The sequence below is a fragment of the Aspergillus novofumigatus genome, assembly GCF_002847465.1.
Source record: "Aspergillus novofumigatus IBT 16806 chromosome Unknown P174scaffold_3, whole genome shotgun sequence".
In the NCBI taxonomy this organism is placed as follows: Eukaryota; Fungi; Ascomycota; class Eurotiomycetes; order Eurotiales; family Aspergillaceae; genus Aspergillus; species Aspergillus novofumigatus.
Window position 1 is genome coordinate 3,347,839 of NW_020194276.1, and position 11,793 is coordinate 3,359,631.

An 11,793-nucleotide genomic window follows, 5' to 3' on the forward strand; every position below is an offset into this window, starting at 1 on the left:
CAGGCGATCGTCAGCTAACAACATTATCTTTGTTAATAAGGTCCTGTTTGGTATTCTTCTGTGAATCCATGCGATTCTCCCAACTTCCGAAGCATTTCGAACCTTCTTATGTTTCGATCCCTCTTCGGATAGGGCCCATTTGATCACGTGAGTAATGGGATAAGGAAAATAAGGATAAAGTGAAGGTAAATGAGTCCTGTCGTGTCATCGCTGCTGAGTTGACCCTCCTGCTACTGCTATCATCCATATTAGCTAGAGATGGTTGTCTAGACACCTTTTTGGCTGAGTGGGAGATGTATAACAAGTCCCTTGTTAAGTATTCTACGCGCTATTCAAATAAAGCCTCAACTCTACCTCAAAAGAGTTGGCCAATAGCTCTTCGCTTACGATAATGAAGCTCTAGGCAAGACTCCCAACTATTTGAAGATACACGGCATGGAAAAATTGAAAGGGAGCTTCAAAACATGTTGAGTCGCGTAAACACTAGGAAGCAAGGAGCCATCACTCAGGTATAGACATGTAGAGCTATATTCAACAAAATTTCGCAAACAGTAGAAATCCTTCGCATATAAGAGACTGACAGGTTGAGGGCATACATGTTGGCTCCAGAGGTAGCGTACACCAAAAAAGTATACGCCGATCTTGCAAAGGCATGGGAACACGATGAGGGATAGAGCAAATACTTATGCTACTGGCATTGGAACCTGCTGTGTCACACAGTGAATCACACCACCACTCAAGGGAATGGCGTTGAGTTGCACCTGTCGCACCTTGCGCTCCGGCATCAGCTTTTGCAGGGTTTCCCTCGCTTTGCGGTCGTACTCCTCGACGCCGAATCCAGGAATAATCACTCCTCCGTTGCAGAAATAGAAATTGGCGTACCCAGAAACGAACTCGTCGTGCTCTTCGATCCCGAGGTCTGCCGGGCCGGGCTCATCAATCGCATGCAGTTCGAATTTCCGGCCTTTTGCGTCTGTTTCGTTTTCCAATATGTGGCGGATCTCGTGGGACATGTCCAACCACACCTGTGGAACACTGGGGTGATGGCGTGACCAGACGAGGACACCCGGGCGGATGAATCGCACCTCAGCATCCACATGGCAGTCGGTGATATCGAGTCCCTTCCGTCCAGGAACCCAGATAACTTTCTCCACGCCAAGGACCCGGCGCAGTTCTACCTCGATCTCATCACGACTCAGGCCAGGGTTGCGCTGGTCGCAGACCATATAGCTCTCGGCAACAATCAAGGTGCCGTCGCCGTCGACGACGAGACCGCCGCCCTCCGTGCGGATGCGTGATTTGACCAGCTGCACGGGCGATGGGGTGGTGTCGCTCTCGATGACATTCCGAGCGAAGTCGGTGTTCTCCTGCAAACATTTCGGCGTCATGGAAGGGTTGGCGAATCGGTAATCCCCATCGATACCTTCCCATCCGTTTTTATTGCCCCATTCGTTGAATTCGAAGCTGATCGCCAGTCGCTGCTTTGGATCTAACTCGCCGGACGCGTCGTGAACATACACCGGGCCAGTATCGCGTACCCAACAGTGGTTGATGGGCGTGGGGACGACGCTCACTTGGGAGGGATCGGCTACCTTGCGGTTAACAAGGTCCTGGGCAGCAGATACGTCTTCTGGACGCGCGTACAGCCGAACGGGCTCAAACTCTGCGATCGCAGCGGCAAGGTCGACTATTTCACTGCAGTTGTCATCGTGGAGCTCGTCACAAGTCGATGCTCGGGATGGGAAACCAAGTATGGTAGCAAGATGAGGATGCCACTCGGGCGGGAAAAAGAAGCGACCAGTTTCCAGAGGAGGCAACATAATGCGGGAATAGCCTTTTAGCAGGATAGATTTGTTGTACAACTCGCAGTTGGGACAATTTGCCAGATGGATGAAGAAAAGAAGCGTCTTATAGGCATGAAAGGAGTGTGTGCGGTGTCTATGTCGGTTGTCCCTAGACCATACTGGCAGTAGGTAGACGCCCAATTTACCGCTAGTCAGCAGTACGATATCAGCTTTCCTTGATTTTGAGGTTCAGCTGAACACCCGGGGGCCGCTTCCAAGTCTCATAGAAGGCAGCCCATGCATTCTTCGCTATAAGAGGTTTGTAATTGGCGGGATATACAGGCGATCATGCATAGATCACATCCAACCCCGAGTCCCCGAGGCCAATCAGGAGCTGCAGCTGAGGGTGAGAGCTGATGAATCCGGGATCTTCAGTCTAGAAAATGAAAATTATGGAGGCAGGGCTGAAAGGAAAACGTAATTGCGCCACAGAATCAACTGCACCGTGAGAACAGGGTCACCGCGGCAGCTGGGTAGCTGAAATTGGCTCCACCAAGCAGCCTCATGCGCACTCCTAGTACAAACGACAGGATGATCTACTAATCGTGATACGAAGGATGCTGAGGGAATGACTGCGTGGTTGATGAGGAGTTCATAAGTTACTCTGGTCACGCTCTAGATACCTACGATGCTAGCCGCTTTAAAGGGTCCCATAGGGGGTCGGTGCTGCTACTGTCAGGTGTTCCTCTTCCGCCTCCTCAGTCTCATGGCCATAGGTCCGATTACTTAACCAAAAGGAGGGCACTACCGTGGCTGCAGACAGTGCCCCCAAGGCCAAAGCCATAGCTTTCCACCCATAGTTGTCAAACAGAGCTTCACCCAGGATGGGACCGATGGCCAGGCCAGCGTAGTTAGCCATGGTTTGCAGACCAAACGCCTGAGCAACCGCCCCTTTCTCACCGAAAATTCCGGGGGACTGCTGTTCCATCTCTTCGATCACCATCTGAGACTCGACGTACAATCCCGGGTGCCCAAGATCGGGAGAGATGCCGCAGAAAGCAACCAACACGCCGAAAAGGATCTTTTGGGAGACGGAGTCATGGCTCACAAAGCGAAGACAAACCAATGAAGGCGTCAGCAATGAATATCCAATGACAGCCATGATGCGGACCCCAAAGCGGTCGCACAGCCTTCCTACAGAAGTATCAGCATTTTGTGCTTTGGTGGGCAAGTGTATTGGTCTCAGTTGTCAACCTACCAAACAGTGGCTCTAAAAGCGACGGTGTCGCCATGACGAGGAAGATGAGACCGGCTGCGAACGAGTCCCATCCGAACAATTTTTCCACAAAGCTGGGTACGGTCTGATATTTTTGGTCAGCAATCCATCGGGTCTGCTTAAGGCCCCGTGAGCACCCACCGCGTCAAAAGCACCGATAATAATTCCATCAACCACGAGTGCCCAAAGCGTGATTGCAACTCGCGGTTGCTTCAGCAATTCCAGCGAGGCAAAAGCGACGCCCCGTTGCGCATTTAAGCCTGACGGTGGATGGGTAGTATTTCCACCCGAAGCCGCGTCTTGGTCTTCTGGATCTGTTGAAGGAATAGTACTGTACTGGGCTGAATTATTGCCGCGCTCCATCTCGCCCTTCTCCAATACAGCCAAACGCAGTGCCGCGTCCACGGCGACAATAGCAAAGCCCAGGGCACAAACAGCATAGTATCCGCCAACCTTGTTTAGGAGGCCTCCCATGGGTGGGCCCGCCATAAGGCCAACCATACTTCCTGTTCCCATATATCCCAAGGCCTCCCCGAGACCTTGTTTTCCGACCACATCCTTCAAAAGAGCAAGACCGGCGACCTCAACTATGGCGGCCGATGCGCCTTGCAAGAGTCGAGCAATGATATACGTTGCTACAGATCGTGCGACCGTGAAAAGGCACATTGACGCAGCGAGTAGAACGAGACCAGCCAGGAAAGGAACTTTGCGCCGCCCCGTGCGGTCAACCCAGTAACCAAAAACGGGGCAGGTGAAAAATGCTGCAGCTGTTTCCGCGACGAGCATAATACTTGTCCAGTAGACCTCTAGCCATTGGAAGGAAGAGTCAGTGAACTTCCCCTTCCCAATCACTGATACCATTTGAAGTTTAGGGACGAATACATACTATCCTGCGGCAGCACCCCAGCGCGAGCGACCAGGGCGGATGGCATAATAGGGACGATCTAAAACCTGTTGAGCAAGGGCGCATACTGCCTGAACCTGATCGCCGCGTACCATGCCATAGAGAAACAGCGTCTAATAGTCGGAAATGTCAGTAGTGAAACTACCAAACGGGGAGACGTCCATGGCTAGACACACCGTCATGTAAGAAACGGACACGACGGTGAGGATAAACCATCGAGAAGAGCGCCACGATGGCGACAACCTCGCCGAGTCTGCATTTGATACCATGTCTTTACACAGTCCTAATGCTCAGTCAAGAATGCTCTGGGCAAATCTGAGTTGGGGATCTGATGGTTGGAGTTGGGAGTTGATGATTGTGATTATCGGTTAGTAATCACAACCAGACAAGATGGTGGGAGATGAGTTTGGCGACACGCTTGCGTCCAAACTATCACATATATGCAACCTCTGGCAGGCGTCACAACCCAGAAAAAACGAAGCATTGCAGAAGAATGCAGCTGCAGGATACCCCCGCAGATATTTGTCACTGCGGAGACATCCGCAACACACGTAAATGCCTCAAGGGCTCACTGTGTACGATTCCCGCGGTTTGATTGGTCTTGGCTGGGAACATGTGTTCCCAGCCAGGTGTGTCTCTCATCTGCCAGGGGAGCCTGGGCCACTCCCTGATGCTGATGTGGGGTTGCCAAGAGGTGATCGACAAGAATGCTTCTGCGTGCATTTGGCCAGAATTGCCCTAGTCCTCGCTCATCAGCCAAGTGCGACCAGAAGCATACCTCAAACCTGCTCATCAGGGCGAGTGTAGACTCCAGCTGAACTCGGCGCAAGATTTGCTTTTTGGCAGCTCAGGTCGCGAGATGTCCTAGCCAATCGCTCTAGGGTGTTCTAGGCAATGGGGACGTGCTGCAGATCCTTAGGTAAACTATTTGTTTGCCTCCTTGGCAGCGACAGAACGCATCCGGAACCCCAGGATCCACAACGGAGCTATTGGTAAGGTCGAAGCGTCGGTGGCTGATCTATAAGAGAGGATTTGGTGACGATTTGCAAGAATACAACACCCTGACGTCCTGCTCCATGAGTGATTCAGCTATGCTTGCTTTTTGTGATTTGGATTGCAGTGTTAATCACTCCTACAGCTCATAATACAGGGAACGGGTGACGGGAAGCTACAATTTTGCCCTGGATCGGCCAAAAACACGATTGAGAGACAGTGGCTGGCTGAACCCTGGTATGTGTGATTTTGTACATTCACCCTGATCGCCCGATCAGCCTGGGTTGCATGTGCTGAACTGCCACAGTTCTATAGCTCATTCCGCTCATTCATGTCGTAATGGGATTCAGCGACTTCATGGTCTGTGCATGAACGGCGGGTCAGCATGTACTGCCATAAGAAAGGTGACCATCGCTAACGACCATGGTACACCAGTACACCAGTTTTGCGCCAGACCTCACTGCGAAGTAATGGACTCGACAGAGCGGTTGATTGATTTGGCAATTCAGACCCGTCTGCTTAGTTTGAGCAGTCGTGGTTGGGGAATTGCTGACGAGCCCTTTTTTGTCGCGGATCTGGGTCAGGTTATCCGCCAGCACCGCCGATGGAGGGTAAACCTGCCCGACGTACACCCTTTTTTTGGTGTGTGCCACCCCTTCCCATCCAAGGCTCTGATATCCCTCGTCTTGATGCTAACTGTCGGCGGCTGCAGCGGTGAAATGCAACCCCGATCCTAATCTACTCAAACTTCTAGCAGACCTGGGCACAGGCTTTGATTGCGCCTCGATAGAGGAGCTACGTACAGTTCTTAGTCTAGGGGTCGATCCAGGTCGCATCATCTTCGCCAATCCCTGTAAATCTGCCTCCTCTTTGGTTTTTGCGGCTCGAACAGGTGTGACGCGAACGACCTTTGACAACCTTGATGAGCTGGATAGCATCCGAACCTTCCTACCAAATGCACAACTTGTCCTGCGAATTTTTGCCAGCGACAGTGATGCTTTGATAAACCTGGGAGAGAAGTTCGGTGCCACAGTAGAGACCTCATTACCTCTATTGCAACGAGCACGACAACTAGGGTTAGATGTGTGCGGGGTGAGTTTTCATGTTGGTACGTTGCTTCCGCAGGGCCATTGTTTCTCAATGTATTCACCATCTCCTTTCAGGGACCGGGGCGTTCAATACTTCAGCCTATGTGAACGCCATCCGGCATGCCAAGATTGTCTTCGGATATGGCAAGAGCTTGGGGTTTGACATGAGCCTTCTGGACATTGGTGGAGGGTTCCAGGACTGTAACTTGGAAGATATTGCATGTTCTCTGCGACCAATTCTCAAAGAAGAGTTCCCTTCTGGGGTCCGCTTGATTGCCGAGCCGGGTCGTTATTATGCTCGCAGTGCCTACACCCTCGTGTGCAAGATTCTGTCCAGACGGCGTCACATCGGGACGGATGATCACGATAAGCCGGATATGCTCTACCAGAACGACGGGGTATATGGAAGTTTTATGAACGTACTGATTGAGAAAGAAACTGTGCGGCCATCCTTGGTCGCGTACACTTGGCCATTTCACAGCCACGACAATGATACTCGGCGGAAACTCCAGGAGCATCGATACACTATCTGGGGCCCCACTTGCGACAGCGTGGATTGTGTTGCAAAAGATGTGCCCATGAACTCCGAGATACGCATAGGTGATTGGCTCAAGTACAAGAATATGGGTGGTGAGTCCTTACATGCCAGACCGTCCAGTATAGAAACCTAAAAACTGACTATACCTGGAAGCCTACACCACAGCAACGGCGACTCGGTTCAATGGGTTTTCGAACCAGCATGACGTGATCTACATTAATACAGAGTCGATGGACTATCAAGTGATGCACTGGAAGGCGTTGGCAAATCTGCATCAGGATCATTTGCGTACTTTTACCATCTCAGTTTGATTTTCTTATCTTTCTAGCTTAACCCATGTCGGTGCGGGAAAATGCTCCTTTCAAGCCTTCATCATCAGGCTGTTCCTCTTGCACTAGACCTATGGTTTGCCGTTATTATCTCCATACTCACACAGGAATAAAGTGGATCTGATCCCTCTGACAAGTATACTGGGCGGCTTTCCTTGAAGAAAGTGGCTCGTAGGCCACAAGCTCCAAAGAACAACACATTTAGTCCAAATGATGGTCCTTGTCATTTATTTACTTGACGAAACATTAATCAGTACCCAAGCAGCTTGAGTTGAACATCCGTCGCAGTTTGGGAGTACGGCTGGCTAAGCCGTACGGACCAGGGAAAGCCCAGTCCCGCGATCCCAATACCACACAAAGTACGCCACGGGCATGTTGCCCATACTGAGGCTGCAGATCGACTGTTGAACGGCATACTCCCGTATGGGCATTCGAGACTCAGTTCTAGGTAGAGAGCCACCAATGATCGTACATGACATACGGAACCTACACTTCCAAATCTGTCCGCTCGTAGCCTGTACCTAGACTCGGGATAGCTCAATGCTCATCTGATCAGGTTTATTGTTCCTTCTCCCGCCTGGTCTCTTCGGCCTCGTCAAAATCCATCTTCTGGGTAGCCGCGAGGAATGTCTCGAAACGGCGAGTATATAGATCATCGCATTGGGCTTCGTCCTGACCGCGGGGAGCGCCTGAATGAGCCAAGTGAGTCATTTAACCACCCCTGGTCGGCGTTCCTTGCAGGAAAATGCACTGTTGGCTTGGTAGGGTCAACTTGGAAGGTCTCCCAAGCTACCATGAAGCTAATTCTGCACAGGAGCAAAGGGTATGACCAGTGCAATTGCAAATGGCTTTGCATCATCACAACAGCCATTTTTCGAGATTGGGTTGGCTCTGTGTGACGCCGCCCTGAGCATGATTGCCTTTATTGTCAATCGTGCGATTTGTGGTCTTGGTGGTGCCGGCATATGTCTTGGAGTGATGACCCTTCTGTCCAACCTGATGCCTCCAACTGAGCGATCCATGTATCTGGGAATGATTGGGATCGTCTGGGGTGGGCACAGTGTGGGAATATTTATTACATTGATTATGGCACTCCTAAGGAGTGGCTGGGAGAAATGCTTCTAGCTTGGAAAACAAAGCTTAATCTTAGTGAGTCATTGTCTAGACACAGTAACATCACATGCTCTGTCCCTTGACTGCTCTTCTAGAGCGGCAGTGAGGAAGCTATGACAACGAGGAAGATGCTGCTAGTATCACTGATATGGAAGAAGAGACTACTGTGTGGGGATCTGTGATTCACCCGCAGCTTTTTTGTTTTCCTTATATATAGCCTGGATTATTCTGTCCGAGCTGGAAGACGCTATACTGTTGAGCTAGATCTCTGCGCGCGTCTCCGCCAGTATCTCTGCAGCCGAGCCCTGACCCCTTTTCTTGTTGGTTGCTGCCCCTCTCGTCGTGATGTTCGCTAGGAAGGTATGAGCTTGACCCGTCCTCGTCACCTGTGTAAGAGCTCCATCTCCTACTCGCGCTGGACCGTGATGGCGGCCGCAGACTGGGTGGCTTGCCCCCAGCAGCACTTCCACCCCGCTGCGATTGTACATCCAGTCCTGGAACGCCTCAACCCTCAACGGGGCGAAAATGGCGATACTGAAAAACACGCTCGTCACACCGACTTTCATGTACTATGTTAGCACGGGTCTTTCTGAGATTTGGCAGGAAGTCCTCACAGAGGATAGGAAACAGCCATTGAGGCTGGTACTCGGTCGTTCCGTTGTTGTGCGGAAGGCTGGTAATGTTCAGCGCAAACAGGGATGTCAGCCAGGAAAGAGGGAGCTGTTTTTTTTGCGTGAGAAGTTAGTCTGGGTTCTAGCATGACTTCTGGGAGCGTAATTTGGGCCTACAAAGAAGATGGTCACTAGAGTAAAGACGTAGATGTTGTTCGACTGGCGCGCTGTGTCGTTCGCTTGTAGTCGACCGGCCTCGGTCTCCGCAAGGCTTGCTTGTTTCTGGCGCAAGTCGAGCAACGTATCAATCTAGAGAAGTTGGCTGGTGAGCAATACAGCAGTAAAAGATCCCTAAAGCAAGACACTCACCGAGTCACGAGTCATCTCTGCTTCCAGGATCATTCCATCCAGATCTCGAGCAATCTCAGTTGGAGTGCAACTGAAACGGCCTTGCGTCTCCATGCCAGCGAATGCTTGGTTCCACACAATCTCCTGATCCTCGGCCAATGACCGCAGCATGTGAAGTTCATCGTTGATATCGCGAATCTGGTCGAGAAGTTCTGTCTCCTCCGAGATGATATAGTGCGGGTTGTTGGGCAGTTCTCTGATCGACGGGCGACCGCTCCTCGAGGAAATGCGCTCGGTGCGCGCCTTGCGTTTCTTAATCTCCTGCTTGAGATCCTTCAAGAAGTTCTGGAACAGCTCGGTTTCTCTGTTGGCCTTAATCGGTCATTAGTGATATGCGCGGCTGAATTTTCGGTTATTGCAATAGACGAACCACATCACGAATCGACTCGCGGAAAACCTCCAAAGGTCCTTTGAAAGTGCCGTCTGCAAGTTGTACACACTTTTCTATAAAGAATCCAGTAGCCGCCCCGAGAACCAACTGCATGACCGCATTCACCGACGTAGGCCGCTCGGAGCGACCTCTGCTCTCGCCGTACGCGATGTCATTAAGGACATGCTGCAGCAGAGTGCTCATCGATGAATCCCTCGCATCTCGCGGTGGCACAGTGGAGGACTCCTCGTGTCTTTGGGACGTGCTTGTAATGACTGACTCTAGGTGATCAAAGTTAGCTGCAATCATACCTGCTGGAGCGAATAGTCGTACGATCATCTATTATCCAAATCCACAGCTGGTCGACCATCAATATCTGTTTCTTCTTTGACCTGTTCGTCGATGACACTGGTTTCTCATGATGCTCTTCTAGGTACTTTGAGAAGACCTGGTGGTCGTCTCGGTAGCTGGTGTCAGAGATCCCAGGGTAGTAGTATTGGTCGAGAGTCAGAGGGACATGCGCGACGTGTCTGGAATCTCTTCTGCCGATCAAGTTATCATCTCCACTTTGCTTTACTCCGGAAAGAGTTCGCTTCTTGGGATGCTTTGGGTCGTGTTCACCCAGTGTCAGATACGGCATCTGTTGTTGGCTTAATAATAAGAACAAGGGGAGATAGTTATGTTCCACTCACGTAGACAGCGGTGCAAGTTCTGTGTTTACCGCGCTCATTTATTTGCGCGCGCTAGACATTTCATGTCAAATTAGAAAATGACTAAACATTTTGGGTGCAGTGCCTACCAGACACAGCGGCTTCATATAATGTTGCCTTGCGCCTGCCGCGAGCTCGGTCCAGCTTCTGTTGAAGAACTTCATAAAGTTCCTATGGTCCATCTCCGATCGGCCAGAGTCGTGCGACAGTCTCGTTACAAGGTCCTTTGGTCAACCATATTAGGATCGATCACTCACGGGCGATGCTGGCTGGCGAACCTTGGTTAACTGTAATTCATTCACAGGCAGATGAATCCAACGAAGCTTCAGGTTCTCCGAGGAGTCACTATAGTCATGCCGCAGCTGGCGACGGGTGATAGTGCTTCTGACTCCGCCAGATGGAGTTCGAGATCGATTCCAGATATTAGGAAGGCTTTGGTCTTCGCTCGGAACATTTCCCAGCTTCTTCTTCAAGATATTCAAGTCTATCTGTTCGAGCATTTCCGCGCGTTTTGAGAGAGCAGTCGGCCCTTGGCTGTAAATGATGCCGTGGAGAGTATCGCTCGTATATGGCACGACGGTTTTTCCATTCTGAGAGTAAACATGCACGATGAATCCATGGAGATCAGGTCGTTGATCCTCCCAGTCCATCGGTCTCGGGGGAAAGGGCCGCTCGTCATCTACGGGATTCGCAATCTCGTACATCTGCGGCGGTGGATTCCGCAGGAGATTCTGAATGATCCGCCCGATTGCGTCTGCTTTCGCCAGAGGATCTTTTTGGCAGTCTCTGATCGCATCGCCCGATCTGTATCCCCCTTTGACAGAAGCCACCAGACCACCACGGCTGCGGATCCGTGAACGGCCCAGTGAAGAGCCGACCAGTATCTGATATCTGTATTTGACGGAGCAGGTAGCCAGTGCTGGAGCAAATGCTTCAGCAGAGACTCGCGCCCCGGCTTTTCCCACTCGGCGAGTATTTCGAGGAGCTCGCTTTCTTTGATTGAGTCAAGGGTATTGCCGCTCACATCTCCTAGGGCCTTCAGCTCGGAAAAGAATAGCTCCTCTAAGCGCTTGTGCTTTCGACTGATGGATAGCGTAAGAGGTGATTCTCTTCGATCATTCCAGTGAATGATTGCTCTAGCCTTTGCACAAGTGGCTTCGTCTGCATTGGAAGAGTCTCTCGCTATAATCTCCAGCAACGCCCGAACTGTGTCGAGGTGGCCATGGGCAGCTGCAACGTTCAACGCAGTAATCCCCCACTGGCTTCTTGGGCGGCATCAATCTTACTGAAAAGGTTATTGATAATGCCGCTGTGTCCGTATTGAGCTGCTACATGGAGCCATGTGGCTTCTCCCCCAGTTCTCCAGAACAATGCTTTACGTCTGTATCTAAGACACTTTTGGATCAGCTCGAAGCGGCCGTGCGATACGGCCCAGTGCAGTAGAGACTCCAGATCACGGTCTGAATAGTCACGGTCTTCTACACCGAAGCTATTGAGAAAGACTCCAACAATTTTGCAGCAGACCTTGGGGCCTCAATGAACGCCGGATCCGCAGCCGGATTCTTTGGAAAGTACTCGCGTGTCTTGACAAGCTCCAGCATGATGTCAACGGCCTTGTTATCTGCTGCTTTCCGAAGGGGCGTGTTGCCATCACCATCAAGAGCAGTGA

At 51.2% G+C, this 11,793-nt stretch overlaps 5 protein-coding genes across 5 annotated transcripts; 1 reads left to right on the forward strand and 4 right to left on the reverse strand.

Annotated features, from left to right (window-relative positions):
• Positions 1–286: 286 nt before the first annotated feature.
• On the reverse strand, positions 287–2,029 carry P174DRAFT_387827 (agmatine deiminase family protein). The gene has a single exon (XM_024823376.1). It carries the CDS (start codon positions 1,818–1,820, stop codon positions 684–686), a length of 1,137 nt encoding a protein of 378 aa, XP_024684562.1. The 5' UTR covers positions 1,821–2,029; the 3' UTR covers positions 287–683.
• Positions 2,030–2,408: 379 nt separating this feature from the next.
• P174DRAFT_440572 (MFS transporter) lies at positions 2,409–4,442 on the reverse strand. The gene is made up of 6 exons (XM_024827083.1): positions 4,141–4,442; positions 4,057–4,077; positions 3,947–4,004; positions 3,202–3,866; positions 3,043–3,145; positions 2,409–2,978 (listed from the first exon to the last, which is right to left on the reverse strand). The coding sequence occupies exons 1-6, from the start codon at positions 4,144–4,146 to the stop codon at positions 2,485–2,487; spliced, it is 1,347 nt and encodes a 448-aa protein (XP_024684563.1). The 5' UTR covers positions 4,147–4,442; the 3' UTR covers positions 2,409–2,484.
• A 571-nt stretch (positions 4,443–5,013) lies between these two features.
• P174DRAFT_150030 (type III PLP-dependent enzyme) lies at positions 5,014–6,939 on the forward strand. Its single transcript, XM_024821160.1, has 5 exons — positions 5,014–5,194; positions 5,265–5,599; positions 5,670–6,065; positions 6,121–6,675; positions 6,737–6,939. Exons 2-5 carry the CDS (start codon positions 5,326–5,328, stop codon positions 6,892–6,894), a joined length of 1,383 nt encoding a protein of 460 aa, XP_024684564.1. The 5' UTR covers positions 5,014–5,194; positions 5,265–5,325; the 3' UTR covers positions 6,895–6,939.
• A 1,884-nt stretch (positions 6,940–8,823) lies between these two features.
• P174DRAFT_150100 (uncharacterized protein) lies at positions 8,824–10,443 on the reverse strand. Its single transcript, XM_024821162.1, has 5 exons — positions 10,403–10,443; positions 10,107–10,348; positions 9,748–10,054; positions 9,415–9,695; positions 8,824–9,356 (listed from the first exon to the last, which is right to left on the reverse strand). Exons 3-5 carry the CDS (start codon positions 10,052–10,054, stop codon positions 8,988–8,990), a joined length of 957 nt encoding a protein of 318 aa, XP_024684565.1. The 5' UTR covers positions 10,107–10,348; positions 10,403–10,443; the 3' UTR covers positions 8,824–8,987.
• P174DRAFT_150094 (uncharacterized protein) lies at positions 9,921–11,215 on the reverse strand. The gene is made up of 3 exons (XM_024821161.1): positions 10,403–11,215; positions 10,214–10,348; positions 9,921–10,157 (listed from the first exon to the last, which is right to left on the reverse strand). The coding sequence occupies exons 1-3, from the start codon at positions 10,826–10,828 to the stop codon at positions 10,092–10,094; spliced, it is 627 nt and encodes a 208-aa protein (XP_024684566.1). The 5' UTR covers positions 10,829–11,215; the 3' UTR covers positions 9,921–10,091.
• Positions 11,216–11,793: the final 578 nt, after the last annotated feature.

What these genes read in the sequence shown, in the direction of transcription:
- P174DRAFT_150100 (XM_024821162.1), bottom strand. Translation starts at nt 10,054, where the DNA reads ATGCCGTATCTGACACTGGGTGAACACGACCCAAAGCATCCCAAGAAG. An exon ending in GATTTGGATAATAGATGATC is followed by an intron (nt 9,696 to 9,747) that starts GTACGACTATTC and finishes TTGATCACCTAG; the next exon opens with AGTCAGTCATTACAAGCACG. An exon ending in GCGAGTCGATTCGTGATGTG is followed by an intron (nt 9,357 to 9,414) that starts GTTCGTCTATTG and finishes TGACCGATTAAG; the next exon opens with GCCAACAGAGAAACCGAGCT.
- P174DRAFT_387827 (XM_024823376.1), bottom strand. Translation starts at nt 1,820, where the DNA reads ATGTTGCCTCCTCTGGAAACTGGTCGCTTCTTTTTCCCGCCCGAGTGG.
- P174DRAFT_440572 (XM_024827083.1), bottom strand. An exon ending in CGCTGTTTCTCTATGGCATG is followed by an intron (nt 4,005 to 4,056) that starts GTACGCGGCGAT and finishes AACAGGTTTTAG; the next exon opens with ATCGTCCCTATTATGCCATC. An exon ending in TTATCGGTGCTTTTGACGCG is followed by an intron (nt 3,146 to 3,201) that starts GTGGGTGCTCAC and finishes CAAAAATATCAG; the next exon opens with ACCGTACCCAGCTTTGTGGA.
- P174DRAFT_150094 (XM_024821161.1), bottom strand. Translation starts at nt 10,828, where the DNA reads ATGTACGAGATTGCGAATCCCGTAGATGACGAGCGGCCCTTTCCCCCG. An exon ending in ATGAATTACAGTTAACCAAG is followed by an intron (nt 10,349 to 10,402) that starts GTTCGCCAGCCA and finishes GGTTGACCAAAG; the next exon opens with GACCTTGTAACGAGACTGTC. An exon ending in ATATGAAGCCGCTGTGTCTG is followed by an intron (nt 10,158 to 10,213) that starts GTAGGCACTGCA and finishes TGAAATGTCTAG; the next exon opens with CGCGCGCAAATAAATGAGCG.
- P174DRAFT_150030 (XM_024821160.1), top strand. Translation starts at nt 5,326, where the DNA reads ATGAACGGCGGGTCAGCATGTACTGCCATAAGAAAGGTGACCATCGCT. An exon ending in CGGGGTGAGTTTTCATGTTG is followed by an intron (nt 6,066 to 6,120) that starts GTACGTTGCTTC and finishes ATCTCCTTTCAG; the next exon opens with GGACCGGGGCGTTCAATACT. An exon ending in CAAGTACAAGAATATGGGTG is followed by an intron (nt 6,676 to 6,736) that starts GTGAGTCCTTAC and finishes TATACCTGGAAG; the next exon opens with CCTACACCACAGCAACGGCG.